This window comes from Podarcis pityusensis (assembly GCF_964106645.2).
Source record: "Podarcis pityusensis genome assembly, chromosome: 8".
NCBI classification, from domain to species: Eukaryota; Metazoa; Chordata; class Lepidosauria; order Squamata; family Lacertidae; genus Podarcis; species Podarcis pityusensis.
This window is the reverse complement of record NC_138033.1, coordinates 40163749-40190617: the sequence shown is the minus strand read 5'-3', so window position 1 is coordinate 40190617 and position 26869 is coordinate 40163749. Positions and strand designations below refer to the sequence as shown.

The window sequence follows — 26869 nt, the reverse complement described above, 5'->3', positions numbered from 1 at the left end:
CCAGACTATTGCTATTTTGCAGGTGGGATTCAATTGCATACAGACAAATTCAGGTTGTGTAGTTGAAGTAGATTTGGTGATCTTTGCCAACAAACTCACTTTTAAAAAGTGGTGGGGTTTTTTTCTGGTAAGGAAGGTGACCAAGAAAATTGCTTGCAAAGTATAAAAGTAGCTTGACACAATATTGCTTAACCTCCCTTGCAAATGAATCAGAATAAATGCTTAGATAACAAGTGATATGAAAGGAATGCAGAATCCCCCCCCCTTTCCCCAGAGGTGTCTCCCCTACCCCCTCCATGCTCTAGTCTAGAGAATACACCATCCCACTTTTTCATTTTTTAAGGAAAGACAATGGCACTGCTATCGCTTCCATTACAAGCAAACAAGACTTTTGCTTTATTTTCCTTGAGCCCAGGGTGTGTAGGATTAAACTGTAAAGGCTAAAATGCAATTGGTGCTGCATGCTTTGAAGTGGTAGGCAGTCAGGATAAGCCTAGTCTGATTCACTGATAAAAAGCAATCTTGGTTAAGGCTGAGCAGTGCGCTGATGAATTCTCTTAAGACTTAGTACCAAGAGGAAACTTTCAGAAGTTTGTTTAGATTGTTTATTCGATTGCTTCTTTCAAAGGGAGAGCAGAGATGGACAAGAAGCAGTGTTTGTTTTTCCATGTCAAATTAGTTAAATCACTAGAAGGTAAATCAATCTCCTTTGGGGAGAGACAATAGCTCAGTGGTAGAGCTATTGTTTTAGAAATCTTAGGAAGCTGCCTGATACTGAGTCAGACCATTTAACACCTCTCCAGGGTTTCAGGCAGAGGATTCTCCTAGCTCTGCCTGGAGGTGCCCGGGATTGAACTTGGAACTGTCTGCATGCAAAGCTACCATTGAGCCACAGCCTTTCCCCATACGACTCCAAGTTCATTCTCTGGCCCTTTCAGTTAAAAGGATTAGGTAGCTTCCCTGCTGGAGGCTGTGGACAGACATTGCCAGGCAGTATTGCTTTAATGATTTGACAGTGGGCTGGTTCATGCATAACACTAAACCATGGTTTATTTAAGCCACATGTTATTTAGCAAACCACGAGTCAAACACGAGTTGTCCCACAAATGTCCAAACAAACCATGGCTTCTTTCTCTAAAGCTTGTCTTGTCTTCCAGCTGCTTTTGCCTTATGACTTTGTAGTTTGGTGAGCATCTGCAGTGGGATTCCTAAAGAAACTGTGGTTAGGAAAGGGTGCTGGGTTCACGGATAATGCAAAGCTACAGTTAAAACAAATTAGGAATGGGAGATAAATTCAATTCACTTCACATTTAAAGGCGAATCTACTTAATTTGCACTTTCTAAAACAATACACAGATGGAAACACAGCCATCCTTCAAAGTTCACACCTCTCCAAATTTTGCAATTCAGTTATCCAAGCAAGTAATTTGTACCATAATGCATATGGTATATTAAAGTGTGTGTAAAATGTGTGCCATGTTGTTGTTGTTTTATTACCTGCTTTTCACTGTAATGTCCCAGGGTGGGTTGCAACATCAAAACAACATTAAAAACCATTTAAAACAGCCCATTAGTGGAAATAACATACATAAATGGATTATATTAGGAAAATGTGACTTGCAAAAATGTGTATATGTCCTGAGCACACCCAGCCTCCAGTGAGGACATGCAATTGTAAGTTTAGTTCTTTATTGTCAAAGCATGCAATTGCATCAGTACCTGTGGTGCAAGAATTACATGCACCACTCCTGCCAAGTATCTAGCTAGGCATCTCCTTCAGACTTGTGCTCTGAGCCAGAGCAACAGTGTGATCACACCTCCACCAGCACATTTAAACCCCTTCTTGAGACGTAGTGTGTGCAAGCAGCTGGCAATCTCTTCTGTGCAGCAGCTTCAGCTGGTCCTGTTGCTTTCAGCCACTCTTTGTCTTAGAGACAGTGGGAGAGGGGACAAAGGAGATTCTAATGGCCCGACTCTCTGGGAGCATCTCTTCCACCTTTGCGCCTTCCTGCAACTCTTCCCCTGCTTCCTCTTCTCCCTGAGGGCCTCAGGGGCAAGAGATTGGGGCTGGGAAGCTGGAGCTCACTCAAGCCATGGTGGAAGCAAGTATTCCTTTCATGTCCTTACTCAACTTCTGTACTCTTTTGTACCCATTATTTGTTTTTTATATTAAAAAAAGGTATCTGATTCAGCATTTCTCTTCTTCTACAGAAGGCTAGTGTCCCTCTGGAGCTGTCTGACTGGTGCTGAAGGCAGGGGGCACTGAATTCGCCCACCATTGAATCAGCTGTTTGTAAGGCAGGTTTTAGCCAGGGATGGAGAACCTTTGACCTTTCAGATGATGCGTGACTCAGCTCCCACCAGCCTTTTTCAGCATGGCTCATGGTCAGGGATGCTGGAAACTGGAGTCCATCATCACCTGGAGGGTGCTCAACAGGTGCCCAACCTCTGGCTTACACTAAACCAAAAAGCCTCTAAAACAAAAAAGGGGTTGGGTGAAGGGGGGTGGGGATGGGACGCTTGCAGGGACTGCATAAAGACACAAGAGGGCTCTGCAGCCCAACAAATGAGGGTCAAGGCAAACTTCAAAGCCAAACTCACATTCTTCTGTTGCTCCAATGATGAGCCGGGCTTCCTTTCTCTGAAAGGGGAAATTGCCACCTGAGATTCACTTTGGGCAGCAAAGTGTACTGGTCTGGCCAGCAAACTTCCTCCCTCTGTCCCTTGAAATATTCCAGATGGTGGGCAATATTTGCAGGCAGCAAGTGGAATAAGAGCCACTTCGGATCCTGCCCACCAAGTCTAATGTCTTTCCTGGTCTTTCCTGAATGTGTCTGAAATTTGTTCATGATCAGATTATAAAGGTGCACTTGGGGCAATTGCACATGACCGCAAGGATCCACAGACTTAAAGCTTTCTGTTTGTTTGTTGTTTTTTAAAAGAAGTATCTAGTCCTCCTAGAAAGAAAGTTAAGCAGCAAATTGTGCAGGTACCCCTGTTTAGGGAAGCTTTTAATGTTTAACAGACCATTGTATTTTAATATTTTGTTGGAAGCCGCCCAGAGTGACTGGGAAAACCCGCCAGGTGGGCGGAGTATAAATAAATTATTATTATTATTATCATCTGTGAGATGACCCACCTTGGCTGCTCCTGCCCCTTAGAGATGTTAACCAGTGAGTGAAGTCAGACCTACGATGGCTGGGTGAGTTGTTTGGACACCAAACAACAGGAATCTCTTAGGTCCTAAGGAACTGCTGTTTCAGCTCTTTGTGGCTTAGATTAATACTAACAGATCCAACGTTTTTATACTATTCCCTCAGAAATGTGGGTGTGCACACCTTGTCTCCTCTGTATCTTGGGGGGGGGGGTGTCACATAGAGTAACTAGAGGGGGTGGTGCTCACAGTAGTCACTCAAGAGTCTGAATGGATCCATCTGCCAGTCAGGTCAGGTTACTTTAGAGGAGACACAGCAGGACCAGTGTTTGAAGCCTAGGGAAGAGGGCTGGACAGATTTGGCTCTTGGTTAGAGGTTCCCCACCCTTAAATTAAAATAAAACTACTGGACCCAAGTCAGACATTTGATCCTTTACATGTTACTTCCTTTCTAAAATTTTCAGCCAAGTGTTTTTAAAAAAGCAATGTTGTTCAGAGAATTTAAGCCCTGTGCTTCTTACCAACGTGCACATGGTTGTTTTTAATAATAAAAATAAATAAATATTATTAATTTATTTATTGCCTTCTATACAATCGTCACAGCAGTTGAAAACACAAAAACATATGTTTAAAACATAACGAAAACCCTACAGAACAGACACTAATGGCAAAGATCCATTTATGCAGTTGGGAAAGCCTGTTAGAAGAAAAATATATTTTTGTTTCCAGAAAGTGAAGAAGGTAGGCTTCTGTCGTATTTTGATAGGAATGATATTTCACAGAATAGGGGCAGCCACACTGAAAGCCCTGCTCTGAGTTACTGTGGAGTAGGCATCTGAGATGTTTGGAACTTGCAGGAGAAAATGTGGAAAGTGACAAGTTTTGTCCATGAGACTAACTGGGGTGGGAAGTTATCATCCTTCCAGATGACGTTGGACTCCATCAGCCCCAGCCAACATGGCCAATGGACAAAGATAATGGGATCTGTAGTCCAGTAACCCCTGGAGGGTCAGAGGTCCTGGAACCAAAGGTACATATACACAGGTTCTGATCCAACTGAAGTTAATCAGGATGATTGGAAGTGTAATGTACACAAGTCCCACTGAGTTCCAGGAAGCTCACTCCCAAGCAAGTGGGAATTGCATTACAACCTAGGCCCCTCTGAGAGCATGTAGACTGGGGCTTTCAAACTGCTCTAGTGAATCCAACAGCGAGCAGTCACAAAATTTCTCATTATAATAATTTTAAATTTATATATTATACAGCAAAACTCTTCACAACTATTATATCACATGTGATATTTTCAAACAATTTTTCAGTATTTTATAGGATCCATGAATCTAAATCTCCTCTCCCTCAGCAGCTGTCCCTCATTTGTTTTGGTGAAACTGCTGGATATTGATCTGGTTTTGGATTTATTTAACAATTTACTGCCTTTAAAAAAACCAAAAACATTTCTTTTCACTCAGCATGCTTGAGACAGCAAACAACTAAAACAAGCTAAAATGAAAAAGCAAAACAAAAAACAGCATACCACTAGAAAGAGAAAGAGAGAGGTAATTAATCTCAGAGGTCAAAAGCCTGTCAGAAGAGGAAAGTCCTGAAATAGTAGTGAAAAGCCATCAATGTAGGGATGGACAAGCCTCTCTATGGAAGGAATTCCTATATTTCAGTATGGTAGTGTTGCCATACTTCAAAAAGTGAAAATCCGAACAGAAATGTTGTTGAGGTTGCCATACGTCCAGATTTTCCCAGACATTTAAGCAATTTCCACCCAGACACTGTTTCTGAGGGCCAACTGCCGGCTATGTCCAGGAAATTCTGGGCGTATGGCAACCCTACGGTACGGCTATCAAACAGGCCTCCTCCTACATCCCAGCCTTTCTCTCAGGGCAGAACAACCACATACATTTAAAGCACATGGTTCCCCCCCCCCCAAAGAATCCTGGGAACTCTCATTTCCTCTCACAAAACTACATTTAAGAAACTACAGTTCCCAAGTTTATTTGGGGCAAGCCATGTGCTTTAAATGTATACAGGGTGTGCTTTAGATGCATATGGTGCGGCCGATCTGCCCCAAGTTTCTCATCCCTCCACTCTTCAGTTCTCCACATAGTGGTACCTCGGGTTACAGATGCTTCAGGTTACAGACGCTTCAGGTTACTCCGCTAACCCAGAAACAGTACCTCAGGTTAAGAACTTTGCTTCAGGATAAGAACAGAAATCGTGCTCTGGTGGCACGGCGGCAGCCGGGAGGCCCCATTAGCTAAAGTGGTGCTTCAGGTTAAGAACAGTTTCAGGTTAAGAACGGGCTTCCAGAATGAATTAAGTTCTTAACCTGAGGTACCACTGTATTTCTAAACCAGTTTGTGGTTTTATTTAAAAAGAAAAATAAAGTCCTTGTGAAAATGTAACAGTGATTTAGCACAAAATTATGGATAGTTATGGATGCCTGTGTTTTGAATTGCGTATTGTTTTGGAAAGTGTGCGTTAGGCAGGTTTGCCTATAAACGTGAACTGCGCTGAATGTCTCCCACATTGCTAGCAGTGACCCTCCAGGTGATGTGGGGCTCTCAGCTCCCATCAGCCCCAGCCAATGCAGGCAAGGGTCAGTAAGGATGGGAGCTGCCGTCCCATAGCATCTGGTTCCCTGCCCCAAACTTAAAACACCTGCTGCATTTGCAGGTGGTGTTTGCTGAAACCTGGTATTCAGCAAAAATATTTAAGGCAAAGGAGTCTTGTCCTTGTGTTTCACCTGACTGCCCTTTGTGTGCAGAGACAGCCTCTTCTCTTCATTCATGGAAATGAAGAAGGCACAGTGGGGACCCCACAAAGCAGCATCTACATGCGTCACACTTCACATTCTATCTTCCAAACAGGCATGCAGGGTTGTTGCACCACTGTCTGAGATGATGATCTCAATTTAGCATTGCATACACCGCAATTGAGAGAATGAGGCTGTACGGCTGCTGCCCTCCCCAGTGCAGTCCATGGGAATTGGTCGCCAGCTTAGATGGGGGCTTTAGTTCTGCGTGACAGGAATGATCGACTTTTTCAGGAGGAATTTCCACTTCACTCACGCCCTCTGACACGTTCTCATCACGCACCTAGAAGTATTCAAACACAATGATAAATCAGAAAGCGAGACCTTTGCATCAACTATAAACATATGAAGCTGCCTTATTCTGTTGACCCATCTGATATGCAGACGGCATCTGGAGTAGGGCTGTTGAATTTAATGGGCATGACTCATTTAAGCCCATCAATTTCAATGGGTCTACTTTTAGTACAACTTAGTTGGAGACAATTCAGGCCAGGAGTGGGGAACATGTGGTCCTCCAGATGTTGCTGGACTGTGGCCAGGGATGATGAGACCAGTAGTTTAGCCACATCTGGCAGGTCAAAGTTTCCCCAGTCCTGGTTTAGACTGTGCATAAACTGTCTAATGATGTTTTCTTGGGTTGGCAGTGGTTTACCAGGGTCTTGGGAAGTCTGGTGATGCCAGTAGCTGGGACCTTCTGTGAACAAAGCACCCTTATATAGCAGCCTGGCGATGCTAGTTGCTATTCAAGACTTGTAAAGGTAAAGGACCCCTGGACGCTTAAGTCCAGTCAAAGGTGACTATGGGGTACGGCACTCATCTTGCTTCAGGTCGAGGGAGCCGGCATTTGCCCACAGACAGTCATGTGGCCAGCATGATTAAACCGCTTCTGGTGCAACAGAACACTGTGACAGAAGCCAGAGCACACAGAAGCACTGTTTACCTTCCTGCCACAGCAGTACCTATTTATCTACTTGCACTGGTGTGCTTTCGAACTGCTAGGTTGACAGGAGCTGGGACAGAGCAACTATTGGAGGGCACCTGGTTGGGGAAGGCTGCTACATACAAATAGTGAACTCATGCTCTAAATTCTGGTCCTTATCTGGGAAAACAAACACCACCACACCCAGGAGAAAAGTATCATCAGACATGGGGGGCACTCCAAGGTTTACAGAATTACAATTTCAAAACAAAAACCCCTCTAATATGTAGAGACACAAACAAAAACAAAAACACAGAGCTGAACATGCTTAGTGGATCCAGACTGCTGTCTAATCATTGTGGGATGGGGGAGAAAGAAAATGGAGGGGGGTGGAGAGTTTAAACTCTGCTACTTTCCTGCTGGAGAGTGAATTTAGCCCCAAGTAACAAGTTGTGAATCCAGGCACCCAGCTGATACTTTTTTATTATTTACCCCACACATGTGTGTCACAGGGGTTATATTTTCCTCCCACGCTAAGTGATGCCCATTTTTAGGCTGGTCTGCTCCCCCCCCCCCAGGGACACCTGACTAGCTGTTTATTGGAGGCTGAGTACTGACCTAAAACAGTCTTAAATTTGATCCAGCAATGAAATGTTTCTGTTTTTATTCTCACATTTCAAATTTGCTGGGTAACCTCAACCCTTAGATCAGGGAACAACTAGAAGGCCCAGGTTCCTTCTCTCGGACCTAGAGGATCTCTTTCCCTCCCTTGGGGAAATGTAATGCCAGTTAAAAGGGGAAAACAAATATTAGCAGTACTTTTTCCACCTCCTGGAAAACACGAAGGAAGTTCTCTCTCAAAACACCCCTCAGTTCTTCTTCACTCCAGCCTCTCCTCAACAGCTCCTCGATCAAGGCTGGATATTTAGAGACATCTTCTAGTCCTTCAGGGAATCTGTTAGCAAAGAAAGCTCACACTGAGGTATGGAACAAGCAAAATGTATATTGGATGGCATTTTTCCCCCTAGAGAGGGAACTTAAGAAGTTCCCGAGTTCAGTTAACTGTGCAGCTAATTCCTGAGGGGATATACATCCTTTTTGTGCTAAATCAGATTCAAGAATCCGACTGAGGAAGCCTTGCTGACATCCAATCATTTCCTCCACTTGCACTGTGTGATGTAATTCCTTTCACAGAATGAGAAGGCTATGAAAACTGTGGGATGTCTAAATTGTTTTTAGGGATTTAATCCCAGTCAAGTTTGGAATGCCCCTCCTGAGCTGGATGCAACCATTTTCATAGGTTTTTTGTTCTACATAAAGTCCTTACACTCTGGAAGTTGAAGCAGATGTTACATGCAATACATGTATTCCATAATGTACAGAGGTTGGACAAGCAGTTAGAATTTAGGAAACTAGAAAGCTACCTTCTACAGAGTCAGACCGTGGTCAATCTAGCTTGGTCCATCTACACTGACTGGCAGCAGCTCTCTGGGCAGAGAACATTGCCTGCAATACCTGGAGATGCTGAGGATTGAAACTGAGACATTCTGCATGCAAAGCAGATGCTCTACCAGTGAGCTACAGCTCTTTAATCTTTGGTGACAGGACAATATCCTATAACATTCCTGAGGATAGCAGGTTAGAGGATATCAGGTCAAATGGTAGGGCTGGCCCTGAACACTTAGTTGGTGGTCTGATTCAACCTGTCTTGCATTGCCTCACCCAAAGGGTTGCCAACTATTTTACATATGTGGGAACATGCAGATTTTTGACTGACTGTCACAGGCACTATCACCTCTGTGTACTTCTCCTGCTCCTAGATCATCCACCCATAGAGTGACAAAAAGAAGGTGTACATGCTCACACACAAACATGCTCACACACAAACACCCTGCTTTCCCAATACATCTGGGTAAAAGTTGGATCCAGTAGAAGTAAGCTGAGAGCATAGAGCTGAAACAGGAAGTGGGGAAGAGTGTCATTCTTCCAACTTCCTCCATCAGCTCAATGTACTTTTCAAGGGATGAAAAGGTAACTAACCTGACCACCTGAAGACTGGGGGTGGCTGCAGTGCACTTGGAGGAACATCTCAAGGGTACCATTCTTATGCTGTAAACCACCCTGTGATCTTTGGATGAAGGGTGGTTTATAAATTTAATCAATAATGATGGTGACCCCTGGTCCTCACCATTGGCTACCAGCGGTGGAGGTGGAGAAACACAAGACACAATGATGTCAAGAGGACATGGGGTGATTCTACACTGTGGGGGAATTCCAAGCATGCCATTTAAAACAGCATCCCACTGTAGTGCTGAATATATAACTGTCTTGCACGACAATGAAAAAAGGTTACTAACCGAACTAATCCATCATAGTCACCGCCAATTCCTATTGAATGTGAACCTGCAATTTCCTTTATGTGGTCAAAGTGATCTAGATCATTTAAAGGAGACAACAATGACAATAGTTGTCAGAGCAGAAGTACATGTCAGGGGGGAAATGTACAGCCATTTATGACGTCTGATAGAAACACAACATGTCCAGCTGTGGGCAAATTCAGTTGCAAGTTGGGCCACTGAAGTATGTGCAATCCACCCTGAGGTTCAAACTATACATTACATGATTCTCCATGGGGTTTTTTCCACCCTTTACATTTTAAAGACCAAGATCAGCTTGCTAAGTCTTGAAAGTGAGGCCTCTCTGTCTGGCCCTTAGAGCTTTTTCCAGGCCACATCCATCACTGGTCCTGCTTTACCAGAGAATGATGAGAAAACTGAGTGGGGCAGGTGTGGGACTGTGTGGGATTCTCTGCTGTCAAGGGACATCTTACAGACAGCTAACCAAAAGGTAACATAAAATATATCAGATCTACTTGATGTTTTGCAATTTGAATGTTTACCTCAAAACTACACACTAGAACATTTTGTTCTTAGTTGTAGAAATGCCATAACTGATTAAATGAATAAAAACATTTGTACAGATTTTAGGTTATTTTCTTAGTAACATTATTCATTAGGATAATTTTTCATAGAGGCTTGACCTCTGGGGAACAGAGAGGTCAGAACAGGCTGAAGGAAGGCAGCTGCTACAGTAATTCAAGCTCAGAGCTGGAAATAAAAATTTTCAAGGCAACTGACCTGATATTTATTTATTTCCCTAGTCACTGACCTTGGGATAATAAGACCTGGGTTCAATATTACCTCCAATTACATATACAAAGGGCAAACCATTTGAACCGTGCTGAAAAAGAAAACGCTATGTCCTTGGAGTAGTAGTTATGTGAGTGCTAGAAGGATTACAAGTGGGAGCTGCAACAAAAGGTTGCAGCATGGAGTGCTGTCCAGCTATGCTCTCTTCCAGGAACCTCCAGTCCACCCCACTCTCTACTACACTCCAACATACTCAGTGAAAGAGGGCTTTCATTAAAACCACAAAAAGTTTAGCTTCCCCTAACCAGCCATAATATTGATGAAAATCACCACACTTTTTCTAGTGGTGGTGGTATTTCATTGCAATTGTAGCTGTAGCTGTGGAGGAAAAAGTTCAACTTCCCTTTTGTCTGTTCTGCAGCCCAGATGAAAACCACCCTCATGCACCTAAAAAGGTACCCTTTTATAGCTCCTAATCACACCATTAAGTAAGGTCTAGTTGTTCCTTAGGATGGATATCTACCTTGAATAAGCACACCTGCAGTCTTTGTGAAGTTCAGTATTCTGTTTCAGCTTTCACAGAATGTAAAAGCCACTTCTGGAACTATACTGGACTGTGATACAAGCTTAGTGCTCATTTCTGTGTTGTTTGCTTCCAGAAATATTCCATTTGCAAATAACACAGAAATGAGGGCTAAACTTGTGCTATATTCCACTCTAGTTCTGGAAAGTAGTATGATATTACTAATAGAGCGATATATAGAAAGCTGCTTCTGCTAACCTGCAACAGTTGAAATGCTCACTGCTTGGCTACCACAGGCCAAGAATTTGGTTGGGAATGTCACCATCACAATCCCACGATTCCTTTTCTAAAACAAAGGAAGAGGAAATGAAGCAAGTCAGATACAAGTAGACTGGTACCATCAATAATGATATGGATGTTGGCAACTAGAACATCAATGACAATATAATCGCATCTAAAAGTAAAGGCTGAGGTGGGGAGGAAAAAACTCTCAGAAAAGAATATAAAGTCAAACTCAGGTTTGATGTGGGAAGACACCAGGGATAGACCTAAATTGATCTTCTAAACATTTTTAAATATAACATTCTATAACATTTAATGGCAGTTTCCCTTTGCTCTGCAGCACCCCCTGGTGTCACATTTTAATAACACATTTTTAATGTTATAAACCACGAGTGTAGATACGCCCCAAGTTATCTACAGAATATACAAGTTAAACAACTGAAGGTGTTCCTGTATTAGACTGATAAGGTCTGGGCTACTTCAGGGACCACCAGAACCCTTATATCCTAGCTTGGTCACTGAGATCATATGCAGAAGCCTTATTGGTCATTCCCTGAGTTGGCGAGGCTCATTGGACAAGAAGAAATAGAGGTTTTCATGTCATTGGCCAGGACAGGAGGGGCTGATCCCATGAAAACCCACTCTTTAATGCTGAAGCACAACAAATGGCAATTTGGGTTTTCAATGGATTTCCATTTGCTCTGATTCAGCTTTAAAGAGTGGGTTTTTGTGGGGGAAACGCCAAAGCAAAAGAGAAAGAAAGAGTGAGTGCTCAGATGCGGAGCTTTAAATCCCAGACCATGAAGGAAAGCACAGAGGAATGGTGAGTTTGGATAAGCCCTAAGTCTCACTTACCAGATCCAACAGGATATCATCTGGAACATTTCTTGAATGGTTGCAGATTGAGAAGGCGGATGAATGGCTGAAAATGACCGGCGCTTTGGAGATACTAAGAGCTGCCCTTGCTGTTGCGTCAGACGTGTGAGATAAGTCCACCATCATCCCCAGTCGATTCATCTCCTTCACCACTTCCTAGCACAATATGGGCAGATGGTGCTGTGGGTTATGCTACTCTGACATGATTTAAGAACATAAGCAGAGCCTGGCTGCTGCATCAGGACAAAGGGCCACCAAACCTAGCATCCTGTTCCCACAGGGGCCAATCCGATACCTCTGGGAAGCCCACAAGCAGCATCTGAGTGCAACAACACTCTCCCCCCTCAATGCTGTGCGCAGTGTGGTTCCCCTTGGGGCGTACAATTTACAAAGGCATTGTGATATTGGCAGCTTTATTTTGATCCCGTTACTAGTGACCCTAATATGGAATTTGCCTTTTCTGCAGAGTATGTACATTTCAAAGACATTCAGGTGCATATCAGCTAGCAATTTGCTAATTTTCACTTCACCAATGCTTACTTTGCCAAAAGTGCTCAGGCCCTCAGTGTCGGGATAAAATTTATGTTCTTGCTTTGCTGAGGTTTCTGCCCTGCAGGGGAAGAAAGATGGTGAGGGATGCTTAAGAAGAAACTTAAGCCTGTCAAGGAAATATTTCAAACTCCGAAGTGGAACAGAGTTACAAACACACAGAAAGACAGATGTAATTGCATCTAGAACACTGAATTTTGGGGGGATGTTGTGAGCATCAGTCAAAAATTGGCTGCCATGGGGTGTGTGGCATGAAACAGAATGGTCACTGTGGGGTTGTGACATAACATAAAATAGCTGCCACATCCAAGAGAGCAGAAAAGATTCGGGGGGGGGGGGGAGGAACAGGCACGCTCCCCATCAGCCACTTAAAGGGGGGGAGGCACTTCTATCAGCTCTTTGCACCTCTCCTCTGGTCAGAACAGATGGGATGGTGGGTGCCCAATCTAGGCATCCCGTGACAAGTGAGCATGTTTAAGGGGGCGTGCTCAGTGTAAGGGGAGGCTGAGCCACTGCAAACAAGAACTGAGCAGGAAGAGCAAAGGGTATTGTGGAGTTTTGAGGGGATATTTACTTAGGCCTTTCACGGGTGCCACAGAAGGGATGCTGGGCATCCCAAAATGGCACATTGGCAACCCCTGAAATAGATTAATTTATTACTTATTTAAACCAGTGTTTATTTAAAGAACGCAGGAAAACATAAACAATGCTCCTTTTTATTTCCACAACAGCCCTATGAAGTAGGTTAAACTGAGAAATGGCCAAGCAGGGAATTGAATTCCTCTCTCTTCACTCTAAATCCAACCGTCCTTCAACTCAAGGCCTGCCCTCCCATGAGGCATGCTGAGGCAGTCACCTCAGGTGGCAGGCTGGGGACAACTGGGAGGGGTGGCAGATTCGTTCCCTGAGGAGCACACCACTCGCTGTCTCCTGTGCTTGTCACCCGCAGCCGCCTGCTCCTCTCTGGCCTCCTTCAGCATGCTGGGACTCTGCTGGGCCACCTCCACTCACCTCAAGAGGCTGCAGGTGCCATTTGCTGTTTTGGATCAAGTAGCAAAACTTCCTGAGCCACCCCTGCTTCAGCTTCACTTCTTCTTCCTTCCACCTAGCACTGACTCTCCAGGGTTTCATACAGAAGTCTTTTCCAGCCCAACCTGGAGATGCCAGGGATCAAACTTGTGACCTTCTGTATGTAAAGCGGATGTTGAACAAGTGAGCTACAGCCTTCCCCTGGTCCTTCATTTAGCAGACTGACCTACCCCTACTGGCACATGTATTTTCTCAGTACAGTACACTGTAATGTTGTAAGCAAGGTTGGAGAATCCCAGAGAAACAGCCCCTCTCTGAAGGAACACTTGTTTGTAGTTTACCACGGAGTGTTGCAGTTATGGGTCAGCGTCATGTACCGAACGCCCAGCTCGTAGAACATCCTCAGGGTCGCGAGGCTGCTGTCGATGGAGTGTCCCCCTTCGATGCCAATCAAGCATGCTATCTTTTTGCTGTCAGTGCTGGCAATGCCTGGATTTCGATCAGAAAGACAGATTCGGATTTTTAAAGGCACACCAATGCAGAGCAACATAAGTTGTGCAACTACGGGTAGATTTATAGCATGTAGGAATGAGGACTTTTGTTTTCGCTCGGTTTGTTTCTCCAGTCTTAAGTTCAGTTCCTCACATTTCCACATTGGTTTTGGGGTTGTTTTTCTTTTAAGTTCTCATTAAGATTCATTAACACTTTTGTGTGAATTTTTCCTACCATACACCATTTAATATGACATTTCCTCTAATATACACATATTTGCAAAGCAATTTCCCCCAATATAGTACATTTTTGCATGTTGTTTTCACTAATATATATACATTATATGCACGGTTTACTATATACATTTAGGCACACATTACATGGCTGGAGAACTGAATTACAAAATTCAGAAAAGTGGGACGTTTGTATTTGATTTGCATATTGTTATGAAAAATGTGAATTAGGTGAGTTCACTTTTCAGTGTAAACAGAATCGAATTTCTCTCCCATCCCTAACAGCTTTTCATGTTTTTACTGTTAGCAATGCCTGCATTAGGAAGGCAAAATAATATCTACCCCCCTGCCAGCCCAAAACACCATGAAACATGCCTGCCCTCCTCATATTTAGTGCTCCAACCCTGCCTCTGGCACCCCCTGCTTCTATGTGAGGATGGAGTATCTGAAGGGGCTGTGGATAAGCTAATATGCTAATGTGAAAACTGTGTCACTGATTTCTGGATCTAGCATACATGGAATATTTTTCTGCCTGAGTAGGGCCAGCCCAAGACATTTTTCTACCTGAGGCATAACAGCAGATAGAGGCCCCCCACACCAAGTCAATGTGCCTAGTACCCCAGCCCAGCCATGTTATTTGGCATTTGAGGAAGAAAATCCCACAAGCAGCTTTCTTCTTCCCCCCAAGCAGTAAAAATACAACAATAATAAATACAATAGCTGGCCATTTGCTCCCCTTTCAGGTTATCAAAAATTAGCTGCCTAAGGAGACCATCTCACTCTAGCAAATGCAGGACACGTTACCTTGAGATGACGTCACCAGCTCAAATTCTTCATAGTCTTTGCACATCCGCTTGACAACATCGATCTGTTCCAACGTCAAGCGGACAGCATCTTTGTTCTGTGCACTGCAGAGAACATACACTGACCAAAACTGGAAGAAGGTTGACAAAATGCAGCTTTAAAACAGAATTTCAGGTGTATATAGGCCTGTTTGGCACAACTATAGGTACACACAATGGACGCTCGGTTGATATGCCGTTGACCCAACTGCCTTCAAAGGAGCTGATAGGTGCCGAGAAGGGATCCCTTTGAAGTCCATCAGTAGGTGTGGTATGCATTCAAACTGTAACTGCAAATGGACATTTTCCCTCCATAACCCAACCCCACAGAAAACACCTATATCATAGATGGCATGCTCACAGGCCTTATTTATCATGTTTTTAATATTCTGTTGGGAGTCACCCAGAGTGGCTAGGAAAACCCAGCCAGATGGGCGGGGTATAAATTTATTATTATTATTATTATTATTATTATTATTATTATTATTATTACTACTACTACCAGGATCCATCCTATATCCCTCCTTGCTATACTTTTCCTCTTTCACCTCTTACATCAAGGGACCACACAACAATTCACTTCCCACGCTCTTTTATACCAGTGATTGTGTAGAATCAGCTGATGAATTCAACCCTGCATTTTGCAGGGTTTGGGTACACACTGAGCACCTACCTGAGCACCAACATGGCCCATTTGGAGCTTCCGGATGTTTGTGTCTGTTTTGTTGAGTGTTCTCAAGTCAGTCTTGCTCAGCTTGTTCTGGTAGAGCCATCTCAGCTTCAGGGGCAGGTCGTTGTGTCTGTGCGATAAGAAGACAGGACATTTTAGTCTACTACTGCTTTCTAAAAGGTACGTCTCTATCTGCTATCGCTGTGGGAGCTAATGAAAGAGGATGGACTGTAAGGCGCTCTTTGAATTACTTAGTTCACATACGTGCATTTCTGTCACAGAACTTGTGGCATGCCTCCCTCCCTCTCTTGACCCCAATGACCTGGACTTTTGGCCCACAGACGTTTGGCACCATCATGGCAGCAGTTTGCCACAGTACACTTGATACTGAAATGCTGCAAGTCAATGAGACTCATATTCTCACTTTTGGGGGCCAGGCGCAGGGATTGTATAAAGGAAACATGGCTGCCATATTAATAGCCTCATGCACTATATACTCCAGGAGGCTGGGTTTTCTTTCTTTCTTTTTAATGTAAAAGGAAGAGATAAGGCAATGTGGAACAGCCCCTGTACTACCTTGTGAAGGGACCCATAGGACTGCAAGTTATAAGGAGGACTCGTGATCTGATTTGGCTCATGTATGGACTGGAATCAAATCAGGTGTGTCTGCTTTGAAATTCGAGTTGGGCAGATTCCCTCCTCATTGCTTCCTGGCAGAGGCAGTTTGCAACACAACCAGGAATGTAATTCCAGAGGCAGGCAAGAATGACTGAATATTTGCAAGCTCTGTTTGTTCGTATTCAAGAAAAGCATTATATTGAATCAGAAGAATACTGTATTCACAGGGGTGGAGATCCTCAGGATCAGGGGCCAAATCCAGCCTTCCAGGTCTCTCTATCTGGCTCTTGGGACTCTCCCCAGGTCAAAACCCACCCCTAAGTAACACTCTTTCACTTCAGGATGTCTTTCTGCCATGCCAGAAGAGGGTTTTGAATTTTGAAATGGCTTTTACTTTCATGGATGGGGGGGGGGGGAGAGAGAGAGAGAGAGAGAGAAAGAAAGAAAGAAAGAAAGAAAGAAAGAAAGAAAGAAAGAAAGAAGCTAGCTTTCTATGCAAAAGTAATCTTTACATTCATTGCTCTGTCTACTTTTGTCTCTGGCCCCACCAGTAACTGGCATACAACCACAGAAAGCTAAAAAAAGTTTCCACAATCCTTGCTATATCAGAATATAGCCCAGCTCAGACCACAGTGATGCTTTCATAGTTATAAAAACAAGGAATTCCACCTACCCATCGATTAACGGGACTTGCTTCATTAAGTCATGAGCCTTCTTTCTTAAGTCTGCCTCAGCTCTGGATCCCAAAATGTCAGCAAGCAGCAGGAGCAGCAGCCACAGAAGCATCTTCCACGGATCCCTCTTTGGACCCGAAAGCATGTTTACCGAATGGCAACGTTCACGTGGCACCTTGAATAAAGAGCAGCACCAAGCCGTCAAGTTTGTGGAGGTTCCTCAGCCAATGGCTTCCAAACCCAGATGATGCTCTATGTTTTGTTGGCTGGCCACTGAAGGAGGGGCGGAGAGAGGAAGAGTTTTAATTACAGATGAGAACCTTGCAACCTCACTTTCAGAAAGCAATGTCTTTAAGTTGGCTCTTCAGCAGAAAATGATTAATAGTGTTTTAACCCAGAAGAGATGTATTTAGCGTCACATTCCATGGACGTGACAGGGGTTGACTCCCACATGGATGAAACACACACTCAACATCCTCCTTGAGGGCATTTAAGGACAGCCTTGATCCTTTCCCTGCCAAGACAGAATGAGTTCCAGGCCATGACTGGTTTTTGACATCACGCAAGTGATATATGTGGCACCAGAAGAAAAGGCTCTCCATACATTTGAACAAGTCCTCACATGTCTTTTGCACCCTCACCCACAGAGATGGTTCTCAAGTAAGGCAAAAGGTTTCAACAGGTTATATCAGTTGGGCTGAAAAGAATTTACTTTTACAAATGCCACATGACATACATTCTGCACTTGAAGGTAATCAATCTTTTCATGTGGCACCAGCATCTACACCACGGACCTTCCTGTCCATTGATATTAGTCAGCTTTTCTTCATTATCTATTTTATAATATGACTCCAACACTGTCCAGTAAGGATCCTATTGCCCTGACTGAAGATTCAGACCTGGAGTTCATGGGAGCTCCCTCCCCTTAGATCAGACAAGTCAAAACTGTTTTAAAGATTGATGAAGCTGTAACTATAACAGCATAAAGAATTAGTAAGAAATAACAGAGAACGAACAACACATGCAAGGATTTCTCATATGTCTAGGATTCCCAGGGCCTTCTTGCTTCTCTCTTGCTCCTACTTAGTTGCTCCGATTCCAAATCTCACCCCTCTCTCAGCCTCATGGAATGCAAATAGTACCTTCAGAGAGGTGATTTAAAAAACAAACGTAGCAGGGATAGAAAGAGTTAAGCTGTTCCTGTCCACCCCTCAGTGTCACAAGATTGCTCAAACTTTTCCGGAATTGCCATTTGCATAGCAAAAAAACAAGAAGGGCACTTGAGGATGTTGAAGCATTCTGACTAGCACTTTTTGATCTCATATATGGATGCAAATGAAGGCATCCTTTGATTCCTGTACTTCTCTGAATTTTGCAATACAGTTCTCAGTCTATTATTCCTTTGTCAGTCTGATAACCACCTTTTGCTTATAATGCCCCAGGGAGATCGACACAGATAAATCCCATAACTTCAAAATTGAAATTATTCATTGCTGTCATAGGGCCTATCCACATTTCTGTGGTCTTAAGAGGATATACTAAAGAAATTCAAATATACTGAGAGATCCAAGTCTGGAGATAGATGCACCACCACCACAATTCACTAAAATACAACCAAATTACTGCTGAATGCAGCCTTGGCTTTATAAAGACATATGAAACACCAATGCACATATACACATTCTTTGGAGAAAGGGAAGGTGGATGAGTCATGCCAGAGACCTGTGGCCTTGAGCTGTTTCTAAAGGCCTCTCACAGCTTGCATCCTAACACTGAACAGAAATAAGATGTGGGGGAAGGGCAACTCAAAACACAGACCAAGCAGTTTGTGCCATTTCACACATATACCCAAATTACACATTCTTCACCCTCTGACACTTTCTGCAATGGCCCTGCATTTCTGGGAGCCCAATCTGTCATCATACCGTTCCTGCAATATAGCACCATCTGTCAGCGACCAAGTGAACTGCTGCTGTGTGATGACAGACCTACAGCTGTATTATATTGCAGGGCCGTTTATTGACACCTTTCACAGGCAGCATAGGAGGTACTGGTGGGCACACTGGTACCCAAAGTCACTGCAGTGGTGACTCTGGCCTTATGAGCTTATGTGGTCTCAAGACTACCTCTGACACCGTAAGAAATCTGTTAGCTAAGGTGTGACAAGGCATGTTGTTTTTGCTGCTGCAAGAGACAAATGTGACTACCCCTGTGAGAAGTTTAAAAGGGCATCCTTAAAAGGCAAAACTGGGACAGCAATTTATCAGTGACCAATAACCCAAATAGGGATTTTCCCTGGAAAATAGGGTCACTTGAATGTATGATCATAACAGAGTTGCAGGCATTTCAGTTTCTCAGCCTCATGCTGTGAGAACAGCTGAGAATTTATAGCAACATGTTTCCAGGCTGACATGAAGTTGTTTCTCTCTCTCCTCCCACCTCACAGTGCACCATCTCACTTCATAACTCTCCTCTTTTTCCAACTGCCTAGACACCTCTGCTTTTCATTTCTCCCAGCATTCAGGCCTTTCAGCCTATCCCAAAACATTACACCTCTTCCTCTCTCCCTCCTATAAAACCACTAACTGAAGACTCTTCTGTGCATTGTGTGGATGTAGCTATGTATGGGAAGGAGCCTTCATAGCTGAGTGGCAGAGTGCCTGCTATGCATGCAGGAGACCTCAGAATCCTTCCCTGGCCTCTGTGGTGAGAAGGACCAAGTGGCACTTGATGTTCAACATCTGTGAGTCACCACCTGTCAAAACAGACACTACTGGGCTGGTGTAAGGATCTGGTGTAAGGTAGCTTCTTCTGTGCTTATTGCTGCCTCAGTGCAATAAGGTTTAGTGGGCATACTACTGATGCCACTTTATTTTAGCTATTTTGGATGATTTATATCCTACTACTACCCAAGGTAGGATTAAAGGTAAAAAGGTAAAGGTACCCCTGCCCGTACGGGCCAGTCTTGCCAGACTCTAGGGTTGTGCACTCATCTCACTCTATAGGCCGGGAGCCAGCGCTGTCCGCAGACACTTCCGGGTCACGTGGCCAGCGTGACAAGCTGCATCTGGCGAGCCAGCGCAGCACACAGAACGCCGTTTACCTTCCCGCTGGTAAGTGGTCCCTATTTATCTACTTGCACCCGGAGGTGCTTTCGAACTGCTAGGTTGGCAGGCGCTGGGACCGAACAACGGGAGTGGACCCCGCCGCGGGGATTCGAACCGCCGACCATGCGATCGGCAAGTCCTAGGCGCTGAGGTTTTACCCACAGCGCCACCCGCGTCCCTTGCACTACATTAAAATTGCACTACATTAAAATGCAATGAAATGGACAATAGCAGGGCTGTGTATGCCCCCCTCCCCAATCTGATGCCCACTTTGGTGTGTTACATTGGGCCCAACAGAACCAGGGCCTGAACAGAACCAGGGGCCATGCACAGCCCTAATTCGCACTTTTTGAGCCAATACTTGAACTGAAACACAATTACCCTTCAAAATTCACACAACTCCTCATTTTGCTGTGTAGTTCTCCAATCAAACATTGTGTACAAAAATGTGTATATTAGCAGGGAAATGCAGACACTGCAGACCCTCCATGTGTCCCTATTTTCCAGGGACGTCCCTGATTTAGAGAAGCTGTCCTGGTTTCTGTTTTGATCCTGGAATGTCCCACTTTTCCTTAGGACATCCCTGTTTTCATTGGAGAAATGTTGGAGGGTATGGAGTTATCTGACCCCCCAAGCTGTCTAAAGGCAATCCTGTATAGGGAAGGTTTTTTTTAATGTTTTATTATGTTTTCATATATGTTGGAAGCTGCTCAGAGTGGCTGGGGCATCCCAGTAAGATGTATGGTGTATAAATAGTAAAACTATCATTATGGAACGGGATGTCCCTATTTTCATTCGAGTATTGTTGGAGGGTATGACATTGTACATCCTATCACATCAATGTATTCTGAAACATTTAGCTATGTGAATTTTGAAGGACAGTGAATTTCAAAGGAAAGTTGTGTTTCAGTTCACATCTTGATGCAAGAAGTGCAAATTAGGTAATTTTTTCATTAATGCAATCACAATCAAGTATCTCCCCCATCTGTGTTTTGGAACTATAAAGGCCAACAAGCCTCCCAACCTCTCTATTTTTTCAGGGTTTGTTTTTTTCTCCTACCATCATTTACAGACTCTAGAGAGCTCCATGTAGAGATGATGATTTTTAGAGTAGGCAGGCAATCCATAAAAATGCCTGACCCATTTTACTGGTGCACATTCTAAAAGGGCTTTCAAGTTTATATTTTCACCCACTGTGGGTAGGAAGTACTCACAATCTCTACTACTGTACAATTTTTCTTTCTGTCTTGTAAAAAAGAAATGAGGAGGCAAATGACTGCCAACCGTCTGGGAATGGCAGCTTGGTCTTCTCCCTTAGAATTAAATAAGCTCCAGAGACAGTTTACAGCAGTTGCTTAGAAGTCTGTGGCAGACAAAATAGAACACTTACATTAAGTGTAGTCACTGTAGAAGCCTGATGACCCAAGTTGCAGCAGATCCATTGTCTGTAGTTTCAGAGCAATTTGGACAGGACCGAATATCCTCACTCTCCGAGATTTCTCGGCAATTGTTCCCAACTGTGCTCTGCACCGGAACTTATGTGTCCGTGTCATTATCTATGAATGCCAGCTCTCCCTTCCCCAGCAGAAACCCATAACGCAGAGAAAAAACAACAATCTATCCAATTTTAGATTGCCTGACAGTCTTAACCCTGCCAAACTCCAACAATAAATGGCCAAGTAATTTTAGAACGCAGGACAAGTCTGCTAGATCAGGCAAGTGGCCTGTCTAGTTCAGCATCCTGCTGTCACAGTGGCTGACCAGATGCATGTGGGAAGCCTGAAAGCAGAACCTGAGCACAACAGAATTCTGCCCACATGTGGTTCCCGGCAACTGGTATTCAGAGGCATAATGCCTTAATAGTGGAGCCTAGCTAGCAGTCACTGAAAACTTTGTCCTCCATGAATTAGCCCAATCTTCTTCCATAGCATCCAAATGGCTAGCCATCACTGCCTCCTGTGGAAGTGAGTTCCATAGTTAAATTATGAGCTGTGTGAAGAAGTACTTTCTTTTATCTGTCCCAAATCTTCCAACATCCCCCTTCCTTGAATACCTCTGAGCTCTGGTGTTACGAGGGAAGGAAGAAGAAGAAGAAGAAGAAGAGTTTGGATTTGATATCCCGCCTTTCACTCCCTTTAAGGAGTCTCAAAGCGGCTAACATTCTCCTTTCCCTTCCTCCCCCACAACAAACACTCTGTGAGGTGAGTGGGGCTGAGAGACTTCAGAGAAGTGTGACTGGCCCAAGGTCACCCAGCAGCTGCATGTGGAGGAGCGGAGATGCGAACCCGGTTCCCCAGATTACGAGACTACCGCTCTTAACCACTACACCATACTGGCTCTCTCAAAAACTTTCTTCATGCTTTGCATAATTTTGTGAATTTCTATCATGTCACATCGGGGGGGGGGGGGGAACTGAATGCACAGCACTTCTGCCAGAAGCAGTGCGTGATATGAGGACAGCTGGCAGGAGAAAGATTAACAAGGAGTTGCTCAACTTGCTTAATATCAGGTCTCTCACCCTTATTACATCCACACAGGGAGGGAAAGATAATAAAGCTTCTGGCAATGAAATAGGATGTTGGACTATCATGAAAACTTAAAAGAGAGCCAGTTGTGTTTAGCTAGCTGGACGAGGGCTGCATCCATGCCATACATTTAAAGCACTCTCGTTAACAGTTACAGCTTCCCCGAAGAATCTGGAGAACTGTAGTTTGTTAACAGTGCTGGCCTCACAGAGATACAGTTCACTGAACCCTTAACAAACTGCAGTTCCCAGGATTCTCTATGACTTTTCAAATTAATATTAATTTTACGATAGATATGTAGTAATAAAGTGAGGAGAAAATGTGAATAGAAAGAAAAGTATTATGAAGGGAAGGGAAAGCGCAGATAGATAATTACATTAATGTAAATAAGGAGGTTATTATCTGCCACGTTGTCTTTCCAGAAATGTATAAACATTGGTCAATACATTTGCTTTGGTAATTATTCTGTTGTTTTTTCTATTATATGGTTGCTTTATCTGCAAGGCTGTTTCCCAGGTTTTCTTTAGCAATTGTGTAGTTGTTGGAGTATTTTTTACATCTCCAAGATTGGGCAATACAAAGTTTTGCTGTCATCAGCAGAGTTTGTATTGGTTGAAGGTCAACATACAAACTGGAACATTCCAAGAAGCATTTTTAAAGGATTTTCGGGTAAAAGCATATCCTGTAATTCCCTGTGCTGTTTTCAACATTATTGTCCAAAATGTTTTCCCTTTGCTACAGTTCAAGGAATTACGTATAAAATCTGCTTTCATTCTTCTACATCTCTAGCAGTAGATCCCTGTGCTGTAAACTTTGTTCAGTCTCTAGATTCTCTTTGGTTACAGCACTGGTAATGGTTTAGTATCTTCCACCACAGCTGAAAACAGTAGGTTAGCTTAGGGCAGTGGTCCCCAAACTTTTTTCTCTGGGCCACACTTTCAGAATAAAAAAATTGCTTGAACCACACTGATTTTTTAAAAATAAGAAATACAATTGGGGGGGGGGACAACTTCTAGCAGTGCTTGATTGATAACATAGGACACAACTACTTTATAATATGAACATGGGACACCCAGAAAGTATAAAATAATGCAGCTACATAAGAACACGAATAATTCCCAAAATATAATTAGAAACGAGTCTCTTACATGTGTACCTTCAGTATATATACCAACTGAATGAGAAGTGTGAGCTTGCTTTTGCTGGGTAATCTCATTTCTCTTAGGTCTAATTTGAGACAAACAAACTCGCAACTCCTCATCAACACAAATGAAATATTTAAATGTTTCCTTGATGGTACTTGAATCTTCCTGCCCTGGGGGATATGGGACATGTTATGTGGCACACACATGAGTCTGACCAAACTGCGGGAGGCAGTGGAAGACAGGAGTGCCTGGTGTGCTCTGGTCCATGGGGTCACGAAGAGTCATACACGACTAAAGGACTAAACAACAACAATGTGGCACACACAACGCTGTCCTCAAACACCTTGAAGCTGCTTCCCACCACCCACCACCCACTATCTGCCTAATGGCAGTGCCAGCCCTGAACACTCAAACTGAAGTCTCAAATGTGTGGGCTATGATGCTCCTCAGCATCACTGGGTCAATGATGCAAGATGAGGTGCCATAGCAGAGAACTCCCTATGAAACTCCCTCAGGGGCAGAAGAACACAGGCTACTGCTATATGTCAAAGCAGACCAGCTAGCCAGAGGCTGCTCAGAAAACAAACAGACAGACAAAAAACCTAACCTGAAAAACCCAATTGTCACATGCACAACTCATCTCTAGAGTCCCTAGACAGAATCTCAACTTAGGGATAGGGGAGAAAGTCAATTCAGTGTGCATTTAAAGGCAAACCTATCCAACTCACACTTCTCAAAACATAGTGTGAACCAAAACACAGCCGTACTTTGAAATCCACACTTCTCTGAATTTTGCATTGCAGTTTCCAAAGTAAATAATTCATGTACTAGTGTAAATTGTGTGTGAACAATTACAATCATACAGCAGAACCCATCATTGGCAACCAAACCACCATAAAGTGAAATGGCGGCTTTGAAAAACAAAACATGCTATTTGGGTTTTATTGACCTTACTTTTCCCACTGTCTGGAAAGCATGAAGAAATTCTCTTTCAAAGTGCCCTTCTGTTCTTCCTAACTCCAGCCTCTTCTCAGCAAATCCCGGATCAAGACTGGATATTGAGAAACATCCTCCAGTCCTCTAGTCTAGGGTGTCTGTTGGGGGGAAAAACACCTCATGATGAGTCACCACAAAACTCATTACTTCTTGTGTCCAGTAATTGTATACGTAGATCCTCCTTGCAGCAAAGCAAGGGCTGAATGCTTGGAAACTGCTCACTGAGGGGTTTATAATGGGTTTCTAGAAGTCAGAGTCACACTGACTTCCAGTAGTTTCCGACAGTTTGGTACATGGTTTTCTTTCTCCCCAGAGATAAAAAAGCACAGAGAACTGAAGTGCACCGGCTGCCAGCAAAACAGTTTCAGCAACTCTGGCATGGTAAAAGCTGCTTAGTGAAAATCGCACACATTGTAGTTCATATGAAAATAGGTTTTACTTTTCTGGCAGAGTTCCCAGGCCTCAAAAGCCATATAAGGCTAAAATGAGTGCACTTAAAAGAGGAAGTGGGAGGGTAAGAGAAGAACAAACCATTCCTACTATGGAGATTTGGTGATAGGCGAAGCATCCAGGGGTAATTTCTACCACCGGCACCTTATCAGCAGGATAATTTTTTACTGACAATATTGTCTGGAAATGACAACACACGCAATGCACTGATAGTCACTGACAGCCTTATCCTCTGCAAATGTGTCTAATCCCTCTTTACCGCCATCTAAGTTGGGGGCCATCCCTCTTGTGGGAGTGAATTCCTCAGTTTAACTATGTGCTGAGTGAAAACAAGTGCTCTTTTTTTTTGTCTGTCCTAAATCTTCCAACATTCAGCTTCATTGGATGTCCACAAGTTATGACAGAGGCAGACAATTTTTCCTCTAGCCTCTTTCTCCACCCTATACATTATTTTATACGAGATTATCATGTCCCCTCTTACTTGTCTTTTCTCTAAACTGAAAAGCCCCAGATACCTTTCCTCAAAGGGGAGGCTGATCCATCCCCTTCAATCTTTCTCATTGCCCTTTTCCGAATCACGTCCAGGGTTGCCAGATTTCAGCTTTTGCTTTTCGGATTGAGACCCAGAGCTCATCCACACTTCCGCTTGCTCCAGGCCTAGAAAGCAGAAGTCCAAGCGGTTTTCCATTTGATCCATACATTCTAGGCATAGGTCAGAGCGGTTTTCCCATTGCCCTGCTCCTTTCCCAGGTTAAACTGGCTCTTTAGTGCTATATCAGAGCAAATAACAATCCAGAGAAAACCTGAATTGCCTATTATTATTACCCCACCCATCTGGCTGGGTTTCCCCAGCCACTCTGGGTGGCTTACAACATATCTAAAAACATAATAAAAACATCAATTTTTAAAAACTTCCCTAAACAGGGCAGCCTTCAGGTGTCTTCCAAAAGTCAGATAGTTGTTTATTTCCTTTACATCTGAAGGGAGGACGTTCCACAGGGAGGGCACCACTACCGAGAAGGCCCTCTGCCTTGTTCCCTGTAACTTTGCTTCTCACAGTGAGGGAACCAGCAGAAGACCCTCGGAGCTGGACCTCAGTGTCCGGGCTGAACGATGGGGGTGGAGACGCTCCTTCAGATATACTGGGCTGAGGCTGTTTAGGGCTTTAAAGGTCAGCACCAACACTTTGAATTGTGCTTATAAACGTACTGGAAGCCAGTGAAGATCCTTTAGGACCGGTGTTATACTGTCCCTGAGGCCACTCCCAGTCATCAGTCTAGCTGCTGCATTCTGGATTAGTTGTAGTTTCCAAGTCACCTTCAAAGGTAGCCCCACGTAGAGCACATTGCAGTAGTCCAAGCGGGAGATAACCAGGGCATGCACCACTCTGGTGGGACAGGTAGGGACTTCTTGGTAGGGGGCAGGTAGGGACTCAGCCTGCATATCTTTGCCCTAGAGCGGAAGGGTGGGGAGCAGCAGGACAAGAGGAAGTGCATGTAAGCCCTCAATTGGGAGTAAGTTCCTTGCACCCAGTGATCTGCCCATGGTACTGCAAGCCTTGCATTTTACATCTGTGGTTCTCCTGAACTCTGGACACCTATTGGCTGCCTCTCTCTGCCTTTGGATAGCAATTTGGACTGTCCTCCTCATTGATCCTATCACTCTAGCCCAGTGATGTGCTGAAGCTCATTTCTCCAATTACTCCTCCTGGCTGCAAAGGCAGAGTATATTTTTCTGCATATTTGGCATAAGGGGTTGCCAGGTTTTCTCTCTCATACTTGTCTCTAATTTTAATACCCCCCCCAAACTTTC

General features: G+C 43.9%; 1 protein-coding gene across 6 annotated transcripts; it reads right to left on the bottom strand.

The window, feature by feature from the left end:
- Positions 1–3712: 3712 nt before the first annotated feature.
- LOC308482526 (dipeptidase 2-like) lies at positions 3713–26481 on the bottom strand. Of its 6 annotated transcripts, XM_081015668.1 has the most exons (12): positions 26267–26481; positions 24566–24705; positions 16834–17107; positions 15546–15672; positions 14835–14964; positions 13647–13794; positions 12268–12337; positions 11707–11883; positions 10828–10915; positions 9255–9330; positions 7717–7852; positions 3713–6261 (listed from the first exon to the last, which is right to left on the bottom strand). In XM_081015668.1, the coding sequence occupies exons 3-12, from the start codon at positions 16977–16979 to the stop codon at positions 6073–6075; spliced, it is 1287 nt and encodes a 428-aa protein (XP_080871794.1). In that variant the 5' UTR covers positions 16980–17107; positions 24566–24705; positions 26267–26481; the 3' UTR covers positions 3713–6072. The 6 variants fall into 6 exon arrangements, with proteins under 6 accessions (XP_080871794.1, XP_080871795.1, XP_080871796.1 ...); XM_081015669.1 differs by lacking the exon at positions 26267–26481 and having other exon boundaries at positions 24561–24810; XM_081015670.1 differs by lacking the exon at positions 26267–26481 and having other exon boundaries at positions 16834–17009; positions 24566–24810.
- Positions 26482–26869: the final 388 nt, after the last annotated feature.

Bases quoted from the DNA above. Each gene is read 5' to 3' on its own strand.
- LOC308482526 (XM_081015668.1), bottom strand. From the start codon at position 16,979: ATGCTTTCGGGTCCAAAGAGGGATCCGTGGAAGATGCTTCTGTGGCTG. The intron at 12,338-13,646 runs GTAAACTACAAA...CTTCCCCTGCAG, and splicing joins CATAACTGCAACACTCCGTG to GGCAGAAACCTCAGCAAAGC. The intron at 10,916-11,706 runs GTAAGTGAGACT...CCTTTGTTTTAG, and splicing joins ATGATATCCTGTTGGATCTG to AAAAGGAATCGTGGGATTGT.